Consider the following 27,414-nt stretch of genomic DNA (forward strand, 5'->3'; position numbering starts at 1 on the left):
TGGACTACAGTGCCTTGCGAAAGTATTCGGCCCCCTTGAACTTTGCGACCTTTTTCCACATTTCAGGCTTCAAACAAAGATATAAAACTGTATTTTTTTGTGAAGAATCAACAACAAGTGGGACACAATCATGAAGTGGAACGACATTTATTGGATATTTCAAACTTTTTTAACAAATCAAAAACTGAAAAATTGGGCGTGCAAAATTATTCAGCCCCTTTACTTTCAGTGCAGCAAACTCTCTCCAGAAGTTCAGTGAGGATCTCTGAATGATCCAATGTTGACCTAAATGACTAATGATGATAAATACAATCCACCTGTGTGTAATCAAGTCTCCGTATAAATGCGAGGAGTGAGAGGAGTGTAACTAGAGGCTCCATTGTAAACTAAAACAATGATAACTAACCTGAACAACAGTATACAAGGCATATTGATATTTGAGAGAGACATACAGCAAGGCATAAAGTAATCGCAGGTCTTGATTGGGAGAGCTTGCTAAAACAACAGATGGGTTAGGGCAGTGTGCAGTGTGATGGCGATTGCATTGTCAGTGGACCTATTGGGGTGGTAAGCAAATTGGAGTGGGTCTAGGGTGTCAGGTAGGGTGGAGGTGATATGGTCCTTGACTAGTCTCTCAAAGCACTTCATGATGACGGAAGTGAGTGCTACAGAGCAGTAGTCATTTAGCTCAGTTACCTTAGCGTTCTTGAGAACAGGAACAATGGTGGCCCTCTTGAAGCATGTGGAAACGGCAGACTGGGGTAGGGATTGATTGAATATATCCGTAAACACACCAGCCAGCTGGTCTGCGCATGCTCTGGGGACACAGCCAGGGATGCCGTCTGGGCCTGCAGCCTTGTGAGGGTTAACACGTTTAAATGTTTTACTCACGTTGGCTATAGTGAAAGAGAGCCCACAGGTTTTGGTAGTGGGTCGTGTCAGTGGTACTGTATTGTCCTCAAAGCGAGCAAAAAAGTTGTTTAGTCTGTCTGGCAACAAGGCATCGTGGTCCGCGACGGGGCTGGTTTTTCTTTTATAGTCCGTGATTGACTGTAGACCCTGCCACATACCTCCCGTGTCTGAGCCATTGAATTGCGACTCCACTTTGTCTCTATACTGACGCTTAGCTTGTTTGATTGCCTTGCGGAGGGAATAGCTACACTGTTTATACTCGGTCATGTTTCCGGGCTCCTTGCCCTTAAATTAAAAGCAGTGGTTTGCGCTTTCAGTTTTGCGCGAATGCTGCCATCAATCCACGGTTTCTGGTTGGGGAATGTTTTAATAGACGCTGTGGGTACAACATCACCGATGCACTTGCTAATAAACTCGCTCACCGAATCAGAGTATTCATCAATGTTGTTTTTCGCCGCAATGCGGAACCTATCCCAGTCCACGTGATCAAAGCAATCTTGAAGCGTTGAACAGACCTGAGCGCGGGTGCTTCCTGTTTTAGTTTCTGTCTATAGGCTGGGAGCAACAAAATGTAGTTGTGGTCAGCATTTCAGAAGGGAGGGTGGGGAGGGCCTTATATGCGTCGCGGAAGTTAGAATAACAGCGATCTAGGGTTTTGCCAGCCCTGGAAGCATAATCGATATTCTGATAGAATTTGGGGAGCCTTGTTTTCAGATTAGCCTTATTAAAATCCCCAGCTACTATGAATGCAGCCTCAGGATATGTGTTTTCCAGTCGTCGATGTGTCTGCTTGGGGGGGAATAAACAGGACTGTGATTATAATCGAAGAGAATTCTCTTGGTAGATAATGCGGTCGGCATTTGATTGTGAGGAATTCTAAGGCAGGTGAACAAAAGGACTTGAGTTCCTGTATGTTGTTATGATCACACCACGTCTCGTTAATCATAAGGCATACACCCCCGCCCTTCTTCTTACCAGAGAGATGCTTGTTTCTGTTGGTGCCATGAGTGAAGAAACCAGGTGGCTGTAGCGACTCAGATGGTGTGTCTCGAGTGAGCCATGTTTCCGTGAAACAAAGAACGTTAGTCTCTGATGTCTCTCTGGAATGCTACCCTTGCTCGAATTTCTACCTTGTTGTCTACCTTGTCTACCTTGTTGTCAAGAGACTGGACATTGGCGAGTAGTATGCTCGGGAGCGGTGCGCGATATGGCCGTCTACGGAGCCTGACCAGAAGACGGCTCCGTCTGCCCCTTCTATGGCGGCGTTGTTTTGGGTCGCCGGCTGGGATCCGATCCATTGTCCTGGGTGGTAGGTCAAACAGAGGATCCGCTTCGGGAAAGTCGTATTCCTGGTCGTAAAGTTGGTGAGTTGACGTTGCTCTTATATCCAATAGTTCCTCCCGACTATGTAATAAAACCTACGATTTTCTGGGGTAACATTGTAAGAAATAACACATAAAAAAACTAAATACTGCATAGTTTCCTAGGAACGTGAAGCAAGGCGGCCATCTCTGTCGGCGACATCACGGATAAACTGATATGGTCCACCCACACAAACAGTCTGGTGAACAAGGCAGCAGGTAGCCTAGTGATTAGAGGGTTGTACTTGTGACCAAAAGGTTGCAAGATCGAATCCCCGAGCTGACAAGGTAAAAATCTGTCGTTCTGCCCCTGAACAAGGCAGTTAACCCACTGTTCCTAGGCCGTCATTGAAAATAAGGATTTGTTCTTAACTGACTTGCCTAGTTAAATAAAGGTTTTAAAAAAACTCAGGAGGCTGATGAAATTTGGCTTGTCACCTTGTCATCAAACTTTTACAGATGAACATCCTGTTGGGCTGTATCACCGCCTGGTACGGCAACTGCACTGCCACAACCGTAATGCTCTCCAGAGGGTGGTGCGGTCTGCACAACGCATCACCGGGGGCAAACTACCTGCCCTCCAGGACACCTACAGCACGCGATGTCACAGGAAGGCCAAAAAGATCATCAAGGACAACAACCACTCGAGCCACTGCCTGTTCACCCCGCTACCAACCAGAAGGCGAGGTCAGTACAGGTGCATCAAAGCTGGGACAGGGAGACTGAAAAACAGCTTCTATCTCAAGGCCATCAGACTGTTATACAGCCATCACTAACACAGATAGGCTGCTGCCTACATACAGACTTTAAATCATTGGCCACTTCAATAAATGGATCACTAGTCACTTTAATAATGGCACTTTAATAATGTTAACATATCTTGCATTACTCATCTCATATGTATATACTGTATTTTATACCATCTATTACATCTTGCCTATGCCTCTGTCATTGCTCATCCATATATTTATATATTCTTATTTCAGTCCTTAATTAGATTTGTGTGTATTAGGCAGTTGTTGTGGAATTGTTAGATTACATGTTAGATATTGCTGCACTGTCAGAACTAGAAGCACAAGCATTTCGCTACACTCGCAATAACATCCGCTAACCATGTGTATGTGACCAATAAAATATGATTTTGTTCACCACCCCGTTCATAAAAATGGTTAGCTCCTACAGACAGTGAGTCACGTGGGCTGGTATATAAAACAGGCAGACAGGCATGAGGCATTCAGTTACTCAAACATTAGAATGGGCAAAACGAGTGACCTAAGCGACTTGAGTGTGGTATGATTGTCGGGGCCAGGCGCGTTGGTTCCAGTACCTCAGAAAGGTCTGCCCTCTTTGGTTTTTCACGCACGACTGTGTATAGGGTTTACCGAGACTGGTGCGACAAACAAAACACATCCAGGCAGTGGCAGTCCTGCGGGCGAAAACAGCTCGTTAATGAGAGAGGTCGAAGGAGAATGGTAAGAATTGTGCAAGCTAACCGGTGGGCCACAAACAGGCAAATAATGGCGCAGTACAACAGTGGTTTGCAGAATGGCATCTCAGAAAACACAAATCATCAGTCCTTGTCATGGATGCATGGATTGCAGCAGACGACCACACAGGGTTCCACTCATGTCAGCTAAAGCAGGACTGCCACTGACTGGATGTATTTTGTTTGTCACACCACTCTCGGTAAAAACTATACACAGTCGTGCTTGAAAAACCCAAGAGGGCAGACCTTTCTGAGGTACTGGAACCAATGCGGCTGGCCCCGACGATCATACCACACTCAAAAGTCGCTTAGGCCTAGTGGGCACTCAAACACCAATACTGGACAATTGAGGAGAGGAGTGGGAAAACATGGTCTGGTCCGTCGAATCCTGGTTCCTGTTGCGTCATGCTGATGACAGAGTCAGAATGTGGAATAAGCAGCATCCATGGCCCCATCCTACCTGGTGTCAACAGTACTGGCTGGTGGCGGTGGTGTAATCATGTGGGGAATGTTTACCAGGTGAACGTTTAGGTCCCTTGAGAAATTGAGAAACGGTTCCATGTCCCAAAGAATTCAGGCTGTTCTGGAGGCAAAGTGGGGTCCAACCTGGTACTAGATGGGTGCACCCAATAAACTGGCCACTGAGTGTTTATACACACCTGCACAATCCATTCTCATCAACTATGGATATTATCACAAATGTCATAATTAACAAAGTACTAGTAAAAAAAAAAACGATGTCTGATTTTTAAACCTACACAAATCAAATATTACGTTTCTTTATTAAAAAGGGTTTGATTCCATGTATATACAGAATCATTTAACCAACTGTGACCAAGAGCATGATCGTCATATGCCTTTGTTTCCACTATGTTCGGTGACAGAAAGTCATGAATTTCGATGAAATACTGTGTCCTACATGACCCAAGTCCTGGTTAAAGCACAACTTCAAAGGTCCATCTTTTGTGCTGGACCTTACTCACTATCTCACTTCAGTGTGTTCTGGTCCAAACTATTTCCACATCCAAGACTTTCCCAGAACCAGTGCTGCTACGTCTCCTTAATAATGCTACACACAGGAAGTAGTGTGTGTTTTGAAAGAACTTGCCCACAACGCTCTCCCAAGAAAAAGGCTTGTGGTGGATGATATATACTTTCCTAACCCACTCAGACCAAACACAGTGTCACAGTGTCACAACCTTTAGGAGAGTGAGTGACTGGCTGGACCTGCTTGTCTCCAGGCCTGTAGGGATGGTGGGCGAGCGAGAGAGTGTCTCTGTCTATGAGATTGTGGCCCCACGCTGGTATCTTCATGTCCCCCAGAGGTCTGTCCTGCTCGGACTGCTTGGCCAGGAGGGCCTTTTTCTGGGCCTTGGTAATAGGGAGATCCTCTGAGGGCGTGGTGAGGATAGACAGTCTCTGAGGAAGGAGAGAGAGGACAGAGGAGCATTTTAAAAAGGGGCTACGAGGGGGAATGAGACAATAACTGGTGATGTTTGGAGAGCATGGATTTTTTCACTTATTTTTTTGGTAAAAGAAACAACATCAGTGTGTAACAGTGGAGGCTCCTTAGAGGAGGAATGGGAGGACCATCCACCTCAGTGAATTTAATAAAATGTTTCGAACTCTTGCAGTATGAACTGATATATTGTCCATCCAATCAAAGGATCAGAGAATGAATCTAGTACTGAAAGCATAATGTAGCATAATGTAGGCTACAGCGAGCTAGCACTGCAGCGCATAAACTGTGGTGAGTAGTTGACTCAAAGAGAGAGAAAGACAATCATTTAAAAAAAAATTAAATGTATTTTTAATTAAGGAAAAGCAGTAGTAGAGAGAGTTTCTTTCACTTACTTAGCAAATGCAGCTAATTTAGCCTACTCAAACAGAGAGGAATGCTATTTATGTTAGCTAGCTGGCTAAGGCTATCCAACACTGCGACTCTTCCAAGTCAGGGTAAGTGTTTGGTTTTATTAATTTATTCAGGGCAGCAGGTAGTCTAGTGGTTAGAGCGTTGGACCAGTAACTGAAAGGTTGCTGGATCAAATCCCCAAGCTGACAAGGTAAAAATCTGTTAAACCCACTGTTCCCTGGTAGGCTGTCATTGTAAATAAGAATTTGTTCTTAACTGACTTGCCTAGTTAAATAAATATAAATCCCACCAGGGCCTAACTGTGTAACTGCTAAACTGATTGTACACATTAACTGTGGGTTTAGCTCTAGTTTGCTGACATGTGTAGCAGTTATGGTATGAAGGTTTGGCTTGGAGAGGTTATTGCGCCTGGTCACAGACAGCTGTTGTGTTTGTTGTGCAATGAAGTCCACAAGGGAAAAGGTGAGAGGATGCGAGCAAAGTGATGAGCTGGGTGAATGGAATATGAATATGCTGTAATATAAATATATTAGTATATCCAGGTATTAAGAGAGAGACACATAACTAGCGATCTATAACAATTGACCTAGCTAGCTAGCTAGCTAGCCATGATATATTGCTTGTTTTCTGTTGCTTTTGAAGTGCTTTGAGATGTTTTTCTGTTATGAAAAAATACTATAGAAGTTTAACAAAGTAACTATTTACCTGTCGCAGTGTACCAGGAGTGACACTCACAATGTACACCATCCACAGAGGAACTATGAGTGTGGAGGAGAGGGTGAACCACCAGCCAATGGCGTAACCCCACCAAGTATACTCAAAGGTGTTGTTGAACTTTAGCGGGGTAAACCTAATCAAGGAGAAGACAAACGTAGCCTAGAACAAAAATATATGGAGGGATGTTTTATAATAAACATTGAAGAACAATGTATTTTCAGAGAGCATTGTACTAATTATAATATAGTAGAGTAACAGTGAGGCTTGATGGGGACAGAGAGAACAAGGTTACCATTTTCCAGTACTTTTAGGTCAGATTTATGGTGAAACATTTATATTGAATGTAAAGGAAGGATTCTCTACATTACATAGGTTACACAGACATCCATTTGATTTCTATTTCTATGTATTGTCAACTTATTCACTTTTGTTTGTCTGTAAATCACTTGTATTACTGTGACATCAACGTCATGTTTACTACAGATATTGGATCTTAATTTGACCAACCTGTTGCAGGAGAACTTTCCTACAATGCAAGTAATACAAAACTTGTAGTGTATTTAAGGTTTACAAAAAGGCTTCTGAAGCTGTTGAATTTCCACTTTGACATTTCCGACTTGATTTTCTCTTACGAAAAATGTATCAACCCCTACAAAAATGCCCATTAATTATAATCCACATAATAATTACACATATAATGTTGCTGCAGGATTATTTCTCTGCTGTAGCAAACTTGTTCAAATTAAGATCCTACATCTGTATAACAATAGTCTGAAAAATAACTAATGAATTTGCTGTTGAGAGTAGGGTGTTAAGAAGTAATACTTACAGTGCAGATGACTGGAGTGATATACTTCAAACAGTACTTAATGAGGGGTAATGGTCGATAACCGATCATGTCCTCTATATTATCGTACAGACGATCTGCACCTGTAGAGTAAACATAACAGAGGCTCAATCATAGCAGTCAAGGAAAGGGTTTGGTCAATCAAATACCATCCAGGTAAACCTTCTCAAACCACTAAGTGACAAACAGGTTCAAGCAATTGCAGATTGGGAAACCCGGACGACAGGTTTACTTCTTTGATACTGTTTTAGACAGGTGTCGTTTCTCATCGATGTCCAAAATGCGAATGTCTGCAAGAGGAAAAGCTTGGATAACGCCATTACCACCGCTAAGAGAAACCTCCTGAGGGAATATCTGTGACTGATATTTTTTTTGATATTTTAAATGTAACCTTTATTTAACAAGGCAAGTCAGTTAAGAACAAATTATTATTTACAATGGCGGCCCTCCCTGGCCAAACCCAGACGACGCTGGGCCAATTGTGCGCTGCCCTATGGGACTCCCAATCACGGCCGGTTGTGATACAGCCTGGAATCGAACCAGGGTCTGTAATGATGCCTCTTGCACTGAGATGAGGTGCCTTTGGCCGCTGTGCCACTATCTGTGATTGATGGAATGGGGCCATGCAGTGTCTTTTAATATGATGTTTTCATAAGATCTACAAGGATAGCGGTAACACTTTACAATAACTTACAAACATTTATGAAGGCATTTTCATGTATATATAAATGTTTATAAATGGTTTATAAAGTAATATAAAGGCACTGACACTAAAGGTGTCCGCATGCTTCCTATCCGAAACAGTTCAGAACAGTTTGTGCATATATTACGATGACTTTTTGTGACGTTTTTGTTCATTGTGGTCTCGGGCAAAGTTTTTTTTTCGGCTGTTCGTACACACACATTTTTATCAAGGCTAGCCAAAGTCTATACCCCGTTGCCAGTGATTGGTCAATAGTAGTGATTCTTCAAGTGTTTGTTGTCATTCAACGAGAGACTAATCATTTTCATGCAAATTTGACAAATACTGCATTATACATCTTAGTTGGATGTAAAATTGCGCGACTAAGATCTCCTCTGCAAAAACGTCCAAATGAATGATAGATTTCTTAAGCTATGTTGATGAAGTGTGTACTCGCTACGGCGATGGACAAACAGAACCATTGCTGCTTTTTTATCGTTTTTCATCAAGCAAAGGCGTTTTAAGGGAGTATACGAGCACACTCCGAAGCATGCCTTAAGAGCTACTGAAGCAGGCAGGACTAACTCACCATAAACCCAGCTGACACACACTGACTGTAGTATGGCAAAGAGAAGGAGAGTCATCCCACTGCAGGCATAGTAATCAAACAGCTGGAAGATATACAGGCCTCCCTGCAAACAAAGGAGGGTGTGGAGAGAAATAATTCATAAAGTACATTCTTATTGAGAACAACAATAAGACTCGATAATCTACCTCCAGAGTGTACAAAACACTCAGACAATGATCTTAAGTGTGTCCAGTGGCCCAAGTCCTTATGGAATAAGTAGAATCTGCCAACAATTCTGCAGAACGAGTTATGTCCCCCAAAGTTCTGAAACACAGGGATATGTTGAAATAACACTTGGGAGGTAGATTATCAATCATATACCTGGTTACTGTCATGATTGAGCTAATAATGATGCCTTTGAAATTCTAAATTCCTTATATAATAATGACATCAGATGACCTCTCACCTCTGTGACCATGACCAGGCCGATGAAGAAGCTACCCACACTAATGATGAGGAGGAGTATTTTACGCCGATGACCAACCAGGAAGAAAGAAGGATACATGTCTGAGATAGCTGTCATCAGAGCCTCCAAACCTACGAACTGAAGCAGAGATGGTCAAATCAAACTTTATTTGTCACATGCGTCGAATACAACAAGTCGAGACCATAATGTGACATGCTTACTACAAGCCCTTAACCAGCAGTGCAGTTCAAGAAGAGTTAAGAAAATATTTACCAAATAAACAAAAGTAAAAAATAATAAAAAGTAGCACAATAAAATTTAAATAACAAGGCTATATACAGGGGATACCGGTACTGAGTCAGTGTGCGGGGGTACAGGTTAGTTGAGGTCATTTGTACATGTAGGTATGGGTGAAGTGACAATGCATAGATAATAAACAGCGAGTAGCAGCAGTGTACAAAACAAATGGGGGGGGGGGGGGACAATGTAAATGTAAATAGTGGTGGCCATTTGATTAATTGTTCAGCATTCTTATGGCTTGGTGGTAGAAGCTGTTAAGGATGGGGTTCTTAGTGGAAATTATCTTAATTGAAATACTAGCTACATCTTCACAGCGTCATGTCCATAGAGTTTAGTGATGATTGTAGGTCAATATAATTATCCTTTATTAGGCAAATAATTTAATAGACCTTCAGGGCCACTCTAACCTACCTGACTATCTAACCCCAGTAGGATGATCATGATGAAGAAAAAAATGGCCCAGAGTTGGGGTACTGGCATCATGGCCACAGCACGAGGGTAGGCGATGAACGCCAGGCCAGGACCTGTATGCAGTAACACAGTTAAACTCATTACTATACTTTCAGGGGCAGGTCAGAGGGAATAGTTAGCTCCTTGAAAGGCTCAGACACCTGTCTTGTAACAAAGCATAACTTTAAAAGGTCTGTTTATTTGCGCATTTGTTTATTCATTACTAACTTAATTCAATCATTAAAATCTCACTGCTTTTCTACAACACTTACCTGATTCGGCCACGGTTGCGATGTCTGTCCTCTGTTCATAAGCCATGAAGCCCAGTACAGAGAAGATAGAAAAACCAGCCACGAAGCTGGTTCCGCTGTTCAAAAGGCACAGGTACACACAGTCCCTAAAAAGAGATTAACTTCCCTGTTAGTCAAAACACAAAGGAATTCAAATGACCTACAATATGCAGATCAACTTTCCAGACAGCCTCCCATTTCTGCAACCCAACTTCCAAAGAATTATATGCACAGGGAATGCTTTTGCAGGCAAGGGAAAACGTTCTGCCTGCACATATTATCTAGCTAGTCTCATTTATTGCTCCCGAATGGCGCACCGTTCTAAGGCACTGCATCTCTCTACAAGACTCTACAATCCCTGGTTCGACTCCAGGCTGTATCACATCCAGTCGTGATTGGGAGTCCCATAGGGCGGTGCACAATTGGCGTCATCTGGGTTTGGCCAGGGTAGGCCGTCATTGTAAAGATTAATTTGTTCTTAACTGACTTGCCTAGTTAAATAAAGGTGAATCAAAATAAATACATTTATGTCAGTGTACTTCATTCTTCCACTCACTTGTAACAGTTGTTGTCATACTTGTTATAGCTGCCAAGGGCGGTCAGGCAGCCGATGCAGATCGCATAGGAGTAGAAGATTTGTGTTCCAGCATCCATCCACACCTGTGAGACATACCAGAGAGAGACACAATAGTATTCAGAGTTTCACAGTTCCGATCCACTAGTCTCATCCCAGGGTATCAGAGGCCATTTCAAAATGGTGCCTATTTTGAGCTCGTAGCTATAATAAGTCAACAGGAAATGTATTTCCTTTGAAATTCAGTCTTCTTATTTTTCATAAGGTATTGCTATTGTAACAAATCTGACGTTCTTAAGAACGCAAACTGTTCTCCCAAGGGAGTAAACTTTCTTGGGCCAGTGGTCATGCTGACCAGGGTTCAAACACAGGCAGAGACATTACCTTTTATCCCCCATGAATCGCTACAGTATGTAATTATGTTTTTGCTACACCTGAACACAAATTATACAATGAAGTGTGTTCCTACCTGTGGGTCAGCGAGGCGGGCTGGATCTGGGTAAAGGTAGAACTTGATACCATCTATGGCCCCTGGCAGTGTGAGTCCACGAACTAGCAATACCAACAGCATCACATAGGGGAAGGTGGCAGTGAAATAGACCACCTAAGGGGAGACCAGACCAGCATTACGTTTACTCAGTCTATGGCTCATCCTAACAACTTTACACCATTCATGGTGTCATCAAGCTGAATGGCAGAGATGCCACCTTACCTTCCCAGTAGACTTCACTCCTTTCCAGACACAGAAGTAACAGATAATCCAGGACAATAGAAGACACAAAGATAGGTCCCAGCGAATATTTCCAAGCTTGTAGACACTGTCTGTGAGATTCAAAACTCTTCTCCTGCAAATGATATTTTCAGTTCCAATCCCACCACTTGCTGTTCATCATTCTCTCAGCACCTCCTAAGGCACATAGCCATTGTGCCCATCTGGTGGTTAATAAAGACTTGATTCATTAGAATGGTTTTGTATACTCACTCCCAGAACTCTCTCACTGGCGATGTTGCGTTTCCTGTTATTGTCCAGTTTAGATAGCCTACTACTCTTCTGTCAAACTCCACGCAGGTTGCTGGTTAGGAGGAAATTACACATTAACAAGCATGTCTCATTACTCTGAATCTTTCCTGGATAAGGAGACATTTAAAAATAAAACATTTATCAACTCACTTGCCAAAAACAGAGTAAGTCAGTCTGAAGTAGTGTCTATAAATGTAAGATACTATCTTTAATTTGAGCTTAATAGCCACAGTACGTCTCCATCAACATGTCTACACATTGAAGTTATCCTGGTCCCAGATCTGTCTGTGGTCTTGGCAATGCCAACTCCATTGCAGTCCTTGTCAATGAGTGACAAGCAGTTGGCATTATAGCACAAGCAGACTGGCACTCAGGCTACACTGAAATACACACCTGTGTTCCAGCTGTTTCTACAACTGGCCCAGGGGAGCTCAGAGCTGAACGAGGAGAAGAGGTAGAAGAAGGCCCAGGCCAGGATGATGATGTAATAGATGCTGGAATACAGAACTACCACCTGACCACCATAACCCAGTCCTGAAGAGGAGGAAGAGGAGAAGAAGAAAACAATAAAGGAGAAATATGGCGATGTAAATGTTCAGAAAATAATTGTTTCTTCTGAGAAATACATGTGACAAATAACAAGTGGTCTCATACAGTGCATTCGGAAAGTATTCAGACCTTTCGGACCCTTGAAGACCTCTAGTTCAAAGATTCACACGTCTGTCTTGTTGGAATGGCACCGTAACTTGTTTAAAATCAGGGCTGGGGACTTTGAAAGGAGTCTAATCTACATCAAAGAGAAACACAGTTAAACATGTTATGGTCCAGTATATTCATTTCAAATCATATTTTTTAAAATATATATATTTTTAACAAGGCAGTTAACAGTTAAGAACAAATTCTCATTTACAATGATGGCCTACCCCGGCCAAACCCGGACGACGCTGGGCCAATTGTGCGCCGCCCTTTGGGACTCCCAGTCACAGCCGTATGTGATACAGCCTGGATTCAAACCAGGGACTGTAGTGACGCCTTTTGCACTGAGATGCAGTGCCTTAGACGCTGCGCCACTCGAGAGCCCTAATATTCTCGACCTAGGACCATAACATGTTTAACTGTGTTTCTCTTTGATGTAGATTAGACTCCTTTCAAATTCCCCAGACCTGATTAATAAGTTATGGTGCCATTCCTACAAGTCAGGCGTGTGAATCTTTGAACTAGAGGTCTTCACAAGTCCAAAAAGTTGGACCCGTTCTGAAATGGAGCTGGTTGGATCCAGATCCAGCCCGATCTGAGTGAGGGAAGCAGCAGAAAATTTATTTTTAAGGAACTTTATTATGCAAGAGAGGTGCCGGTCTGGCAGGTGAGGGAGGGGCGGATTGACACGGGCAGCAGGGAAGGAGAGACGGCAACCAACCAAGACAACTCGCTCTGTAGTAGACTAATAGCTGGCACTGTGTTATCCTCAGAGGGCGAAGAAGGTGTTTGTTTTGTCTGGGAGCAAGATGTCGGTGTCCGCGACGTGGCTGGTTTTCCATTGTAATCTGTGATTGTCTGTACAGTCGTGGTCAAAAGTTGAGAATGACACAAATATAAATTTTCTAAGTCTGCTGCCTCAGTTTGTATGATGGCAATTTGCATATACTCCAGAATGTTATGAAGAGGGACCAGATGAATTGCAATTAATTGTAAAGTCCCTCTTTGCCAAGCAAATTAACTGAATTCCAAAAAACATTTCCACTGCATTCAGCCCTGCCATAAAAGGACCAGCTGACATCATGTCAGTGATTCTCTCGTTAACACAGGTGTGAGTGTTGACGAGGACAGGGCTGGAGATCACTCTGTCATGCAGATTGAGTTCAAATAACAGACTGGAAGCTTCAAAAGAAGGGTGGTGCCCGGAATCATTGTTCCTCTGTTCCTGTCACCCATGGTTACCTGCAATGAAACACGTGCAGTCGTCATTGCTTTGCACAAAAAGGGCTTCACAGGCAAGGATATTGCTGCCGGTAAGGATATTGCTGCCGGTAAGTTTGCACCTAAATCAACCAATTATCGGATCATCAAGAACTTCAAGGAGAGCGGTTCAATTGTTGTGAAGGAGGCTTCAGGGCACCCAAGAAAGTCCAGCAAGCGCCAGGACAGTCTCCTACAGTTGATTCAGCTGCGGGATCGGGGCACCACCAGTACAGAGCTTGCTCAGGAATGGCAGCAGGCAGGTGTGAGTGCATCTGCACACACAGTGAGGCGAAGACTTTTGGAGGATGGCCTGGTGTCAAGAAGGGCAGCAAAGAAGCCACTTCTCTCCAGGAAAAACATCCGGGACAGATTGATATTTTGCAAAAGGTACAGGGATTGGATTGCTAAGGACTGGGGTAAAGTAATTTTCTCTGATGAATCCTCTTTCCGATTGTTTGGGGCATCCGGAAAAAAGCTTGGCCGGAGAAGACAAGGAGAGCGCTACCATCAGTCCTGTGTCATGCCATCAGTAAAGCATCCTGAGACCATTCATGTCTGAGGTTGCTTCTCAGCCAAGGAAGTGGTCTCACTCACAATTATGCCTAAGAACACAGCCATGAATAAAGAATGGTACATCCTCCGAGAGCAACTTCTCCCAACCATCCAGGAACAGTTTGGTGACGAACATCCAGCATGATGGAGCACCTTGCCATGGAGCACCTTGCCATAAAGCAAAAGTGATAACTAAGTGGCTCGGGGAACAAAACATCGATATTTTGGGGCCATGGCCAGGAAACTCCCCAGACCTTAATCCCACTGAGAACTTGTGGTCAATCCTCAAGAGGCGGGTAGACAAACAAAACCCCACAAATTCTGACAGACTCCAAGCATTGATTATGCAAGAATGGGCTGCCATCAGTCAGGATGTGGCCCAGAAGTTAAATTGACAGCATGCCAGGGCGGATTGCAGAGGTCTTGAAAAAGAAGGGTCAACACTGCAAATATTTACTTTTTGCAACAACTTCATGTAATTGTCAATAAAAGCCTTTGACACTTATGAAATGCTTGTAATTATGCTTCAGTATTTCATAGTAACATCTGACAAAAATATCTAAAGACACTGGGGCAGCAGACTTTGAAAATTTATATTTGTGTCATTTTCAAAACTTTTGGCCATGACTGTAGACCCTGCCACATACATCTTGTGTCTGAGCTGTTGAATAGTGATTCCACTTTGTCTCTACTGATGTGTTGCCTGTTTGATTGCCTTACGGAGGGAAAAACTACACTGTTTGTATTCAACCATATTCTCAGTCACCTTGCCATGGTTAAATACTATGGTTTGCGCTTTCAGTTTAGCGCGAATGCTGCCATCTATCCATGGTTTCTGGTTTGGGTAGGTTTTAATAGTCACAGTGGGAACAACATCCCCTATACTCTTCCTGATGAATTCAGTCACCAATGTTATTATTCGAGGCTGCCCTGAACATATCTCAGTCCGCTGGATCAAAACTATCTTGAAGCATGGATTATGATTGATCAGACCTCTGCCTATGGGAAGGGAGGAGCAAAATGGAGTCGTGATCTGATTCGCCGAAGGGAGGGTGGGGGAGGTCCTTGTAGGCATCCCGGAAGAGAGAATAGCAGTGGTTGAGTGTTTTCCTAGCACAAGCACTACAGTCAATGTGTTGGTAGAACTTTGGTAGCGTTTTCCTCAAATTTGCTTTGTTAATATCCCCAGCTACAATAAATGCAGCCTCAGAATGTGGTTTCCAGTTTGCATAAAGTCCAGTGTAGTTCCTTGAGGGCCGTCGTGGTATCAGCTTGAGGTCGGCATTTGATTGTGCGGTATTCTAGGTCAGGTGAACAAAAGGACTTGAGTTTCTGTTATCACAATCACAGTGGTTAATCATGAAACATGCACCCCTGCCTTTCTTCTTCCGGGAGAGTTCTTTATTCCTGTCTGCACAATGTACTGAGAACCCATCTGGCTGTATGGACGGGGACAGTATATCCGGAGAGAGCCATGATTCAGAGTATCTTACAGTCCCTGTAAGGAGATCCTAGCCCTGAGCTCATCTACTTTATTGTCCAGAGACTGAACATTAGTGAGTAATATACTCGAAGTGGTGGATGGTGTGCCGGTCTCCTGAGTCGTACTAGAATTCAACTCCGAATACCTCTTCTGCGCCAGCGGCGTATTGGAGCAGCCTCTGGGTGTTTTTTTTGTTAACACTCAAATGACACAGTACGGCTCTCTGTCAAGAATAGAGTGCCTTTTTGCTCTCCTGGACTTGTTTCACATGGTTGGGAACTGACAAGTAAAAATATGTTAAGAAACTATAAACACGCTCAATCAAAACCATTTAACCAATTACAGCGCTTACAGAGCACTGGTGTAACGCCTATCGCTGTTGATCCTCCCACTTTGGTTCACATGGCCACTTTCAGACACACTCCACATATCCAGTTACCCATACTTGCCCAGACCTGTGACATTATTTAGAATCCTGGATCTGGTCCAGCTCAGGTCCTGGAAATTCAGGTACAGTTGGATCTGTGAAGACCTTTAGTTTGAAAACAGGACTAGTATCCTGAATGTACCGGTCTTGTCACAGGAAAGGCTATCACTTACTCCTTCATCTAATAGTTCATGTATTAGTGTGAGCCTGTGTAATATTGTTGATATTTAACCGAAGATTCATCCAAAAATGGGAATCAAGTGTTTTGTTACTTTGATCCCTTTTCTTCTTAGGGATAGACCCCTTTTTTCCTCCATTTCCTGTCTGACGACATGCCCAAAGTAAACTGCCTGTACCTCAGGCCCTGAAGCCAGGATATGCATATAATTGGTACCATTGGAAAGAGAACACTTTGACGTTTGTAGAAATGTTACAATAATGTAGAAATGTATATGGTAGGAGAAAATCCAAAGAAAAACCAACCAGAATTTTATTTTGAGACCACCCTCTTAGAAATGCAAGAGAAAGGTCATATTGTAAATTAGCTCACTGGATGCAATTCCTATGGCATCCACAGGGTGTCAGCAGTCTGTTCAAGGTTTCAGGCTTGTAACTTCAAAAACAAATAAGAAATATCAGTTTTATTAAAAGGACACAGTCTTGGAAATTCGTGTTTGTGCGCTCCTTGAAGAAATTACACACATCCTGAAATAAATATTATAGTTTGATTACATTTTAGGGTATCCGAGGAGTAAATAAAAACGTATTTTGACTTGAAACAAAGTTTAGGGGGAGATTTTCAGATTCCTTTCTCTGCAAGTTGAACGAGTGGATTACTCAAATGGATGGCGCCAACTAAATAGACTTTTTGGGATATAAAGAGGGATTTTATCTAACAAAACAACACTACATGTTATAGCTGGGACCCTTTGGATGACGAATCAGAGAGACTTTCAAAAAGTAAGTGAATATTTAATTGCTATATGTGAATGTATGAAACCTGCGCCGGTGAAAAAATATTTTGATGTGGGGCACCGCCCTCAAACAATCACATGGTATGTTTACGCTGTAATAGCTACTGTAAATCAAACAGTGAAGTTAGATGAACAAGAATCTAAGCTTTCAGCCGATATGAGACACTTATGTACCTAAATGTTTAAAATCTGTAATATTTATGATAATTGTATTAATTAAAAATCCTACAATGTGATTTTCTGGATTTCTTTTCCTCATTTTGTCTGTCATAGTTAAAGTGTACCTATGATGAAAATTACAGGCCTCTCTCATCTTTAAGTGGGAGAACTTGCACAATTGGTGGCTGACTAAATACTTTTTTGCCCCACTGTATAGCCAAAATGTCCATTTATTTGGCGCGTTTGATCCAGAAAAAAAAGTTGCCTGTAAACTTTGCCAAAACATTTCAAACTACTTTTTTAATACAACTTGTCGTGGAAATTTCCTCTATTTACCAAATCATGAGCGCAAACCACACACAAGTCAGAGTTAGTTATCAAAGTCCATCTTTAATTATATCAGCTCTATCACAATCCTGTGACTCTCAGATAAATTCAGTGTCTCTCAATGAATTCTCTGAGAGCCCCCCACACATTGCAGCTGAGTTCTTTTAATAGCAAAGAACACACATAGTCAGACAGCATAGACATAATTCATCGTTCAGCTTTGTCTCCTTTCCCAAACCCCAGAACCATAAACCAATCCTCCATATCAACAGGCATATATCAAATTGTCATTTAGATACAACCCACTCTAAATACAAACTCCTGGACAAACTCACGGAGAGCAGAATGAGGCTATAGGTTAAGATGGAAACAACATTAGAGGGAGCATAGAATGATTCCAGACACTCCCACCCTTCCTTTCCCCACAAGAAAAAGGTAGGGAGTAAAAGATATGTTTACACATGATGACACTTTGACCTCTCCCCTCTCAGCGGCCCATGCAACTTAGTCTTGACATAGAACAGATAACTTCAACCTCGCCACAGTATTATACAAAAATACCATTCTGATAAGAATGAACTTACACACATTAGATGAATAATAAACATCTTACAAATGTTACCAACAAATTCTGAATCTTCCACGACAAACTTTAGGTATTTTTAAACGTTGATAATCAATCAAATGGAAGACGGGTCTGTGTTCAATAAAAGGAAGACAACAAACCAAGCTACTTTTCAAGTCTTGCGCAACTCTCAACAGTGTTACGCAGTTCCTAGATGGCCGTACTTCTTCATTGCACAAATGAATAACCTCAACCAAATTCCAAAGAAATTCCAAAGACGGGTGACATCCAGTGGAAGCGGTAAGAACTGAAAACAAGTTCCTAAGAAATATCGTTTCCCAATGAGACCTCAGTGAACAGACAGAGACCTAAAATAAATTATATTCTGAACGGTTAGTCCTCATAAGTTCTGTTATACTCACAGACATGATTTAAACAGTTTTAGAAACTTCAGAGTGTTTGCTATCCAAAGCTACTAATAATATGCATATCTTATATTCTTGGCATGAGTAGCAGGAAGTTGAAATAGGGCACGCTATTTATCCAAAAGTGAAAATGCTGCCCCCTATACCTTAAGTTAACAAATGTATATTATAAGTTAGATGTAAAAAAAAAATCATCATCCCCAGAGTGCCATTACAAGTAATCTAAAATGTAGCCTTATATTGTTTCAAACTGGTAAAGCATAGTGATTAAAATCACGGTCAAGCTTTTACAAATAGAATAGTGCAATATAATTTACAGAAGGAAAAGCATGTACGTACCTATGGATCATTGTCTGGCCCTGTACAGATGTAGGATCTTAATTTGATCACCTTGTTGCAGAACTAAAACTTGCAGTGTATATGAGGTTTAAAAAGGCTTCTTAAGTTTTTACTTCCGACTTTGAAATGTCAGACTTCCCTTACGAAAATGTATCAACCTCAACAAGAATGTCCATTAATTCCAATCCACAGAGTTAGTTAAGTATCTTTGCTAGAACCACTACTTGGGTGGGCTATATCATTTTATCATTGGTAATGTAGGCTAGATGCATCAGCTAGTTAGCTAGGCTGTAAGTTAGTCTTCACTTGCTACAGATGTAGGATTTTAATTTGAGCCAGTTTGCGTAGGCAGGAAAATAATTCTGCAGCAACAGGAAAGGTTAATTATTATGTGGATTAAAATTAATGGACATTTTTGTAGGGGCTGATTTATTTTTAGTTAGGGAAAATCAAGTCTGAAATTTCAAAGTGAAAATTACAAACTTCAGAAGCAGTTTTAAAACCTGAAATACACTGCACGTTTTACATTTCCTACATTGCAGAAATGTTATCCTGCAACAGGGTGATCAAATTAAGATCATACTGTAGCAACTCCAAAGTAACTTGGTGGTATTAATTTCAAACTCACTGCTCGGCGCCGGTGGGTAGCACATGCATGCGATGAGGACGAGTGCAGCAACAGAAGGGCGGGGAGGGGACTTCTTTCAAGATTCACGAGTTTATGAGAAAGGAACTAATTTGATAGGCAATTCATTGCATTTAATGTTACAAGAGAGAAAAGTTAAAGAAAATGAAATATGCATAATTTTTTTTAAACGCCACCAATCGAAAGGGCACTTTCTTAACAGGAGGGAAAAAGGGCATGTGCTCAAGCACCCATAGGGCTCTATCTGTGCACGTGCCTGCCGTATGCACCTCAATACCCTGTGTCCGTTTTATGAACCATATCAGAGTAGGAGGAATGCCTTTTAGATCATAACGACTAAGATTATATGGCCAGAGGGCCTGATTCTAGATCAGCAGTCCTACTCCGTGATGCTTTATAAATATGGGTCCTGAAGTTTACCTTCAAACAGGGGGCAGATCTTCCTCCAGCAGGTGATGCTGCCCTGCGTGGTGTACTGGCCCAGGGAGGTCTCCAGAAGAAAGAGGGGAATGCCACAGGTGAACAGGAAAAGCACATAAGGGATGAAGAACACCCCTTAAGAACAACACAAGTTAAACCACAAGTAAACATGTAATTTACCAAGAGGATTAAGACCATAACTTAAAAGCCCAGTGCAGTCAAAAACGTGATGAACCTATGAGGTTGGAATAATATTGTGAAAATTATGATAATGCCCTTTTAGTGTAAGAGCTGCTTCAAAAGAACGCCTAACATTTCAGCATGTTTTGGTGGGATGGAGTTTTGGCCTGCCTAGTGACATCACCAGGCGTTAAATTAGCTGCAATATGTAACTTTTTGGGCAAACTGAGAAAATTCAAATGTTTATTATAGATCTGTCATACTTGTTGAAAGCATGTTTAAATAAGCGGTAGATCTGTTCTTTGTGTGCTATTTCCATGTTTTGCACACCAGCTTCAAACAGCTGAAAATAAAATATGATGGAAAATATATTTCACAGTGGTTTAGATAGAACAATGATTCTCTAAACTGTATTTGGTTGTTTTAGCAACCAGGAAATGGCAGAGCAATTTCTGCATAGTGCAACCTAAGTTGGAAAACATAGACCAATAAGAAAGAGGTCCAAATCTCTCTGCCAATAGCAGATAGTGTTCAGTTTTCCCCTCCCTACTCAAACCACTCCCAGATAGTCCCAGCAAAATTCTTGCTTGAGAAATTGCACTTTGATAAGATTGTTTCAAATAAAATGGTAAAAAGAAAAATATAATCATTGTAAGGTACTTAACCCTCCTGATGTGTTCTGATCAATTTGGACTGATTTACAAGTTCTCTCTCTGAAAAATGTAGTTAATTTCATTTCATTGTCATAAGGTTCCATGACTTTGTCCACACAGTGCATCTCAACACACAAAATACATTTAGATGATTTTCATTACATTTTGGGTGTTTTATTTAAGTTATGTACACCTGTGGTGTTGCCGGTCAAAAATGACTGGTCATTAGAAATTAATGGGTGAGACTACAATTAGTGTTTAAAATTGAGTTCAGGCACATGCCCATTCATCAGATGGACACACTTAATCTCCCAGACCCCCACATGCATGTGTGTTTGAGCACACACACATCTCACTCCCCTTCTTGGCTTCCATGGCAACCCCCACGGGAACCTTTCCCCAATACAGTCTTCCCCCCCATGGGAACCAAACCTGTTGGCATTCTCACTAACAATCGCAACATTGCAGCTCTGCTATATAAAGCTTTTTTGAGGCCTTGCTAACAGTTCATTCTGTGGCAGCACAATGACCAAACAATATACTGTATGTGACGCTCTTGATCATATCTTTGATAATGACACTGGTGAGGAGGAGAGAGAGTCCGTGTTAGACTTTGACACAAAGTAGTCTGTGACAAATAGCACAATATGTTTCATCTGAGTATTTGTTATAGTCAAAATAATCCATACATTATGCTTTTTTTAAACTCAAAAACAAGTTGTATGAGCTCAGGTCAATGAGGCCTATAGGCCAGAAATAGCAAATATTGTCTCAGGATGGTAAGTTGGTGGTTGAAGATATCCCTCTAGTGGTGTGGGGGCTGTGCTTTGGCAAAGTGGGTGGGGTTATATCCTTCCTGTTTGGCCCTGTCCGGGGGTGTCCTCGGATGGGTTCACAGTGTCTCCTGACCCCTCCTGTCTCAGCCTCCAGTATTTATGCTGCAGTAGTTTATGTGTCAGGGGGCTAGGGTCAGTTTGTTATATCTGGAGTACTTCTCCTGTCCTATTCGGTGTCCTGTGTGAATCTAAGTGTGCGTTCTCTAATTCTCTCCTTCTCTCTTTCTTTCTCTCTCTCGGAGGACCTGAGCCCTAGGACCATGCCCCAGGATTACCTGACATGATGACTCCTTGCTGTCCCCAGTCCACCTGGCCGTGCTGCAGCTCCAGTTTCAACTGTTCTGCCTTATAATAATAATAATAATACGACCATGCTGGTCATTTATGAACATTTGAACATCTTGGCCATGTTCTGTTATAATCTCCACCCGGCACAGCCAGAAGAGGACTGGCCACCCCACATAGCCTGGTTCCTCTCTAGGTTTCTTCCTAGGTTTTGGCCTTTCTAGGGAGTTTTTCCTAGCCACCGTGCTTCTACACCTGCATTGCTTGCTGTTTGGGGTTTTAGGCTGGGTTTCTGTACAGCACTTTGAGATATCAGCTGATGTACGAAGGGCTATATAAATACATTTGATTTGATTGGAAATAGAAGATCACAATTTGTAATGTTCACAAGAACTTTAGTTGATAAAAAGATCTAACACAACATTAGGTGATAATATATGCATTATTATGGATTTATAAATCAGCTATAATGGGGTGGTCATTTTGGACCGAGAACACAGAATGAATTAACATGAAACGAACACAACGGGAGGGTTAATTGTTGCCCAGAAATGATTTGACATTGAGATAAAAATGTCTGCATTGGACCTTTAACAACATGTTTTCTAATCTCATCCCCAGGTTTAATTGCTAGAGAGCCGGCTAAGAACGAGACATGTTTTCCAACATTATGACCAGCTTAGGTTGAAACTCAACAATATGCAAATCAGCAAGACCAGCTATTCTGTTTAGCAATTTTAGGAATTCTCAAAATAAACATTAGCATAAAAAAATGATTGTACTGTCTCCACCGCAACGAAGTAAACAAAGTGCCTAGCTTTTTTGTATTGATGATCGGAAAGTCAAAGATTCACCTCTCCACACATTTAATGTGTGTTTTAAATGTATGACCATTTGATGCTCACCTCCCCCATTTTTGTAGCACAGGTATGGGAACCGCCATACATTCCCCAGGCCGATGATCTGTCCGGCCACAGCCAGGAGGAACTCCAGCTTGCTGGACCACTGTCCCCTGGTCTGGGTGTTGGCCACAGGGACAGGCTGGACCAGACCTATCTCCTGGTGGGCCATCTTATTGAACCTTATATCGGGATCATTATGCTTCGCCATAACACTGAGGAAGACAAAGTGGGCTTTATTCATTGAACAACCATGTATCTAACATAGTCAGTGTGCTATGAAGACAGTACAATCACAAAGCAGCTGGTTTTATATAGTGAAAAGTGATGCACAGCAAACAGCTACATATGACCTGCTACACACACTACCGTTCAAAAATGTCACTTAGAAATGTCCTTGTTTTTGAAAGAAAAGCACATTTTTTTGTCCATTAAAATAACATTGATCAGAAGTACAGTGTAGACATTGTTAATGTTGTAAAGGAATATTGTAGCTGGAAATGGCAGATTTTTTTATGGAATATCTACATTGGCGTACAGAGGCCCATTATCAGCAACCATCACTCTTGTGTTCCAATGACACGTTGTGTTAGCTAATCCAAGTTTATCACTTTAAAAGGCTAATTGATCAAACCCTTTTGCAATTATGTTAGCACAGCAGAAAACTGTTGTGCTCATTAAAGAAGCAATAAAACTGGCCTTCTTTAGACTAGTTGAGTATCTGGAGCATCAGCATTTCTGGGTTCGATTACAGGATGAAAATGGCCAGAAACAAATAACTTTCTTCTGAAACTCATCAGTCTATTCTTGTTCTAAGAATTGAAGGCTATTCCATGTGAGAAATTGCCAAGAAACTGAAAATCTGGTACAACGATGTGTACTACTCCCTTCACAGAACAGCTCAAACTGTCTCTAACCAGAATAGAAAGAGGTGTGGGAGGCCCCGGTGTACAAGTGAGCAAGAGGACAAGTACATTAGATTGTCTAGTTTGAGAAACAGATGCCTCTCACGTCATCAACTGGCAACTTCAAATCAAATCAAATGTATTTATATAGCCCTTCGTACATCGGCTGATATCTCAAAGTGGTGTACAGAAACCCAGCCTAAAACCCCAAACAGCAAGCAATGCAGGTGTAGAAGCACCTTCATTAAATAGTACACGCAAAACACCAGTCTCAACGTCAACAGTGAAGAGGCGATTCCGGGATGCTGGCCTTCTAGGCAGAGTTCCTCTGTCCAGTGTCTGTTCTTTTGCCCATCTCAATCTTTTCATTTTATTGGCCAGTTTGAGATAAGGCTTTTTCTTTGCAACTGCCTAAAAGGCCAGCATCCCGGAGTCGCCTCTTCACTGTTGATTTTATCACCCTGTTCCAGGAGAATGTTCCTGCAATGGAGGAAATATAAAACGTGTTGTGTATTTGTGGTTTAAAAAGGTCTGAAGTTTCAGACTTTATTTTCTCCTCTGAAAAATGTATCAAACCCTACAAAAATGTCCATGAATTGTAATCCACATAATAATTCAAATGTTCTGTTGCTACAGGATTATTTCCTGCTGTAGCAAACTGGCTCAAATTAAGATCCTAGATCAGTATGACCTGTAAAGAAAAAGAAAATAGGGGAAAAAAGGGAAGGTCCAGTGCAGCAAAACATGAGTCCCGTCTTTCAATGCATTAGATCGTCCTTTTATCCAGCTCCTGTTATTACTTTGGATGTGCATAAAACCCCCTCCTCTCAAAGTAAATTAGGGGGACACTGCTTACATTAACTGCTCTGAAGGTATAATATAGCAATGTTGACTTATAACAATGGAATCAACTAGTGTATTGTATGTATTGTGTATTATGTTTATGAGGGCTGTATTAGGACACATTGTTTTCATTCTTTACTGATCCTGAGAAAAGTCAGTTCCCACACACTGATCCATACTGGGGTCTATTCTAGGATTAGCCTGAGTATCTGTGAGTAGCCAATACCAGCTGACTATTTGGCAGTGGCCACACAAATCATCTGGTATTGTAAGGGACCAGGGCAACATCTCAATGCTTGGCAACATGTATGACTGTTCAAATTCCACACTGAGGCACTAGTCTTGTTGCATTAGAGTAAGATGGGATCAGCACTACTTGGTGGCAGTAGGGTAATACTGTCATCAATGTTTCCTTTGTGCTCTTGCCTAGTATCCCTGTGGGAGTGGGACATATAATGGGAAATATGTGCTGCTGCTACCATTATGCTAATTACTAAAAATGAACACCCTGTACTTATACAGTTATAAGAAGCACAACCGTAAGGTCTGTTGTTAAGACAGTGTGTTCTAAAAGGTCACTTTTGCCTTTACTATTTAAGGCACTCCTGGGCCTGCATTGGGGGAGGACACTGCTGTGCCTTCCTGATCTACTGTAGCCTAAAATAGGTGTAATATACAAGACACCCAGAAGACCACTAGCCAGGGCATAGTTTGTGATATACAGTCAGTAGCTACTCTTAGTATCTTTGATAATATAATACTGCTTGGTTCAATATACAGTACCGCCCGTTTTAGATGAATGACAGAGTGGATAGAGAAGATCGACATGTAAAGATTTATGGGCACAGTGATTGTAAAGTTGGAGAGTTACTACTGCTAAATATTAAAGTTAATTGCAACATAAATATATTTTTCAGATCTGATTTTCTAGGTTCATCCTTCATGCATTTGTCTCTATATACAATTTTTCAACTGTCAGGTGTGCTCCCCCTGGCCTCTAGGTCACCAGGATGCTCGTTATGGCGCACACCTGCACGTCATCAGACACACCTGGACTCCATCACCTCCTTGATTACCTGCCCTATAGATGTCCCTCCCTTTGGTTCCTTCCCCAGGAGTCATTGTTTATGTTTCTTGTTTTGTATTATGTTTCGTTTATCGATTAAATCACTCACTCCCTGAACTTGCTTCCTGACTGTCAGCGCACTCGTTACATAAACATACTGTAGTGTTTAGAAACAAATATTTGGAGCATGAATTATGAAAATAAAATCTACACCAACAACCAGAAATCGTGCGTTCAAATCAAAAACATGCGATAAGAGTACTTATTCATGCATTAGACATGTCTGTAGCGTTAAACAAAACGGAAAGTCACTGCTGCTCTCAGTGGCACTGCTGAGCCTCCAGTCTGTAACGTTAACCTTTAGCCTACATTCAGCAAGTGCTGCTGACTGCAGATAGAGAACGAGAAAGCTACCACTGACCGAAGCCCCAAGTCAGTTTCTATCAACAGCTAGGGAGATGTCTTTGTGTTATCACAGCCCACCAAATTTCAAATACAAAAAGTGATAAACAGTCTAAATAAAATATTTCCTGATAGAACGAGAGGAGAATAGAAAGGCAGAGAGTGAGAACGAGAGAGAGTACCTTAAGGAGGAAGTTGTAGTTCTGAGGTCTGTTGTAGTAGTCTACTTCTCCATTAATCTATGGGAGGAAGACTGGTTCTGGTCACTTTCACTGGAAGCAAATCTAGACCCAACATCTCTCCCTGCCAAATGCCCTTCCCAGAACTAGCCATGAGTGAGCCTATGTAGAGAGGTTCGAGTGTGCGCGTGTGTGTAGAAAGGCGGAGCTACTGAGTCAAGTCAACACTGGTTCCTTTGGTGAAGGGAAGAGGAGGTGATTTGCTCCGTGGAAGCGGCAGCAGCAGGCAGGCTTCTTTTGATTGCCTGAAGGGGCTTTTGTGGAATTCTATAAAATGAACGCTCTCTCATATAACTTCACAATGGATAGAGGAAAGATGAGTTACAGAACTTGAACACTTAAACGTAGAATGTAGTTTTGGGGCGGCAGGCAACCTAGTGGTTAGAGTGTTGGGCCAGTAACTAAAAGGTTGCTGGATCGAATCCCTGAGCTGACAAGGTAAAAATCTGTCATTCTGCCTCTGAACAAGGCAGTCATTGTAAATAAGAATTTGATCTTAAAATAACTGACTTGCCTAGTTAAATAAAGGTTTAAAAAAAAATATCGGACAGGATGGCTGACATTTTACGTGCTCCTAACCAAATGTGTTATTTTGTTTTAAAAAATTGCGTTGTTTGTAACTTGTTTAACTTATTTTGTACATACTGTTGTACATGCTACCCTCTCTTATGACCGAAAATAACTTCTGGACATCAGAACAGCGATTACTCACCATGAACTGGTAGAAGCTTTTTCCTTTAATAAGTCCGACATGAAGGATATCCTGCTTTCCTGGGAACAGGGCCAAATCCCTGTCATTTGCGTGAAGAGAAGATGCGTTGGTGAGCGAGTAAACCCCCATTGCCATCTGTTCTATTGGCAAACTTGCAATTATTGGAAAATAAAATCGATGACCTACGAGCAAGATTAAACTACCAACAGGACATTAAAAACTGTAATATCTTATGTTTCACCAAGTCGTGGCTGAACGACCACATGAACAACATGCGGCTGGCGGGTTTTACACTGTATCGGTAGGATAGAACAGCAGCCTCTGGCAAGACAAGGGGGGATGGTCTATGTATATTTGTAAACAACAGCTGGTGCACTATACCTAAGGAAGTCTCGAGGTTTAATGCAGGGAAACTTAAATCCGTTTTACCAAATTTCCACCAGCATGTTAAATTTGCAATCAGAGGGCAAAAATCACTTTTACTCCACACACAGAAATGCATACAAAGCTCTCCCTCGCCCTCTATTTGGCTAATCTGACCATAATTCTATCCTCCTGATTCCTGCTTACA

General features: G+C 41.8%; 1 protein-coding gene across 8 annotated transcripts; it reads right to left on the reverse strand.

Moving 5' to 3' along the window:
* Positions 1-4,522: 4,522 nt before the first annotated feature.
* On the reverse strand, positions 4,523-26,277 carry LOC109891276 (sodium- and chloride-dependent GABA transporter 2). Of its 8 annotated transcripts, none has more exons than XR_004210080.1 (15): positions 26,075-26,277; positions 22,683-22,891; positions 19,824-19,958; positions 11,941-12,081; positions 11,509-11,599; positions 11,239-11,371; positions 10,996-11,130; positions 10,509-10,612; positions 9,935-10,059; positions 9,624-9,736; positions 8,913-9,050; positions 8,468-8,770; positions 7,179-7,279; positions 6,338-6,482; positions 4,523-5,178 (listed from the first exon to the last, which is right to left on the reverse strand). XR_004210080.1 is itself a non-coding variant. In XM_020483696.2 (15 exons), the coding sequence occupies exons 2-15, from the start codon at positions 22,885-22,887 to the stop codon at positions 4,927-4,929; spliced, it is 1,947 nt and encodes a 648-aa protein (XP_020339285.1). In that variant the 5' UTR covers positions 22,888-22,891; positions 26,075-26,272; the 3' UTR covers positions 4,523-4,926. The 8 variants fall into 8 exon arrangements, 4 of the variants coding, with proteins under 4 accessions (XP_020339285.1, XP_020339286.1, XP_031681291.1 ...); XR_004210081.1 differs by having other exon boundaries at positions 6,338-6,508; XM_020483696.2 differs by having other exon boundaries at positions 6,338-6,508; positions 8,468-8,570; positions 26,075-26,272.
* Between the last annotated feature and the right edge of the window lie 1,137 nt (positions 26,278-27,414).

This window comes from Oncorhynchus kisutch, linkage group LG5 (assembly GCF_002021735.2).
Source record: "Oncorhynchus kisutch isolate 150728-3 linkage group LG5, Okis_V2, whole genome shotgun sequence".
Classification (NCBI taxonomy): Eukaryota; Metazoa; Chordata; class Actinopteri; order Salmoniformes; family Salmonidae; genus Oncorhynchus; species Oncorhynchus kisutch.

Excerpts from the sequence above, each read along its gene's own strand:
- LOC109891276 (XM_020483696.2), bottom strand. The coding sequence starts at position 22,887 with ATGGCGAAGCATAATGATCCCGATATAAGGTTCAATAAGATGGCCCAC. Across the intron at positions 10,613-10,995 it reads CCCGCCTCGCTGACCCACAG|GTGTGGATGGATGCTGGAAC; the intron begins GTAGGAACACAC and ends TATGTCTCACAG. Across the intron at positions 5,179-6,337 it reads CTCCTGGTACACTGCGACAG|AGACTGTCTATCCTCACCAC; the intron begins GTAAATAGTTAC and ends CTCCTTCCTCAG.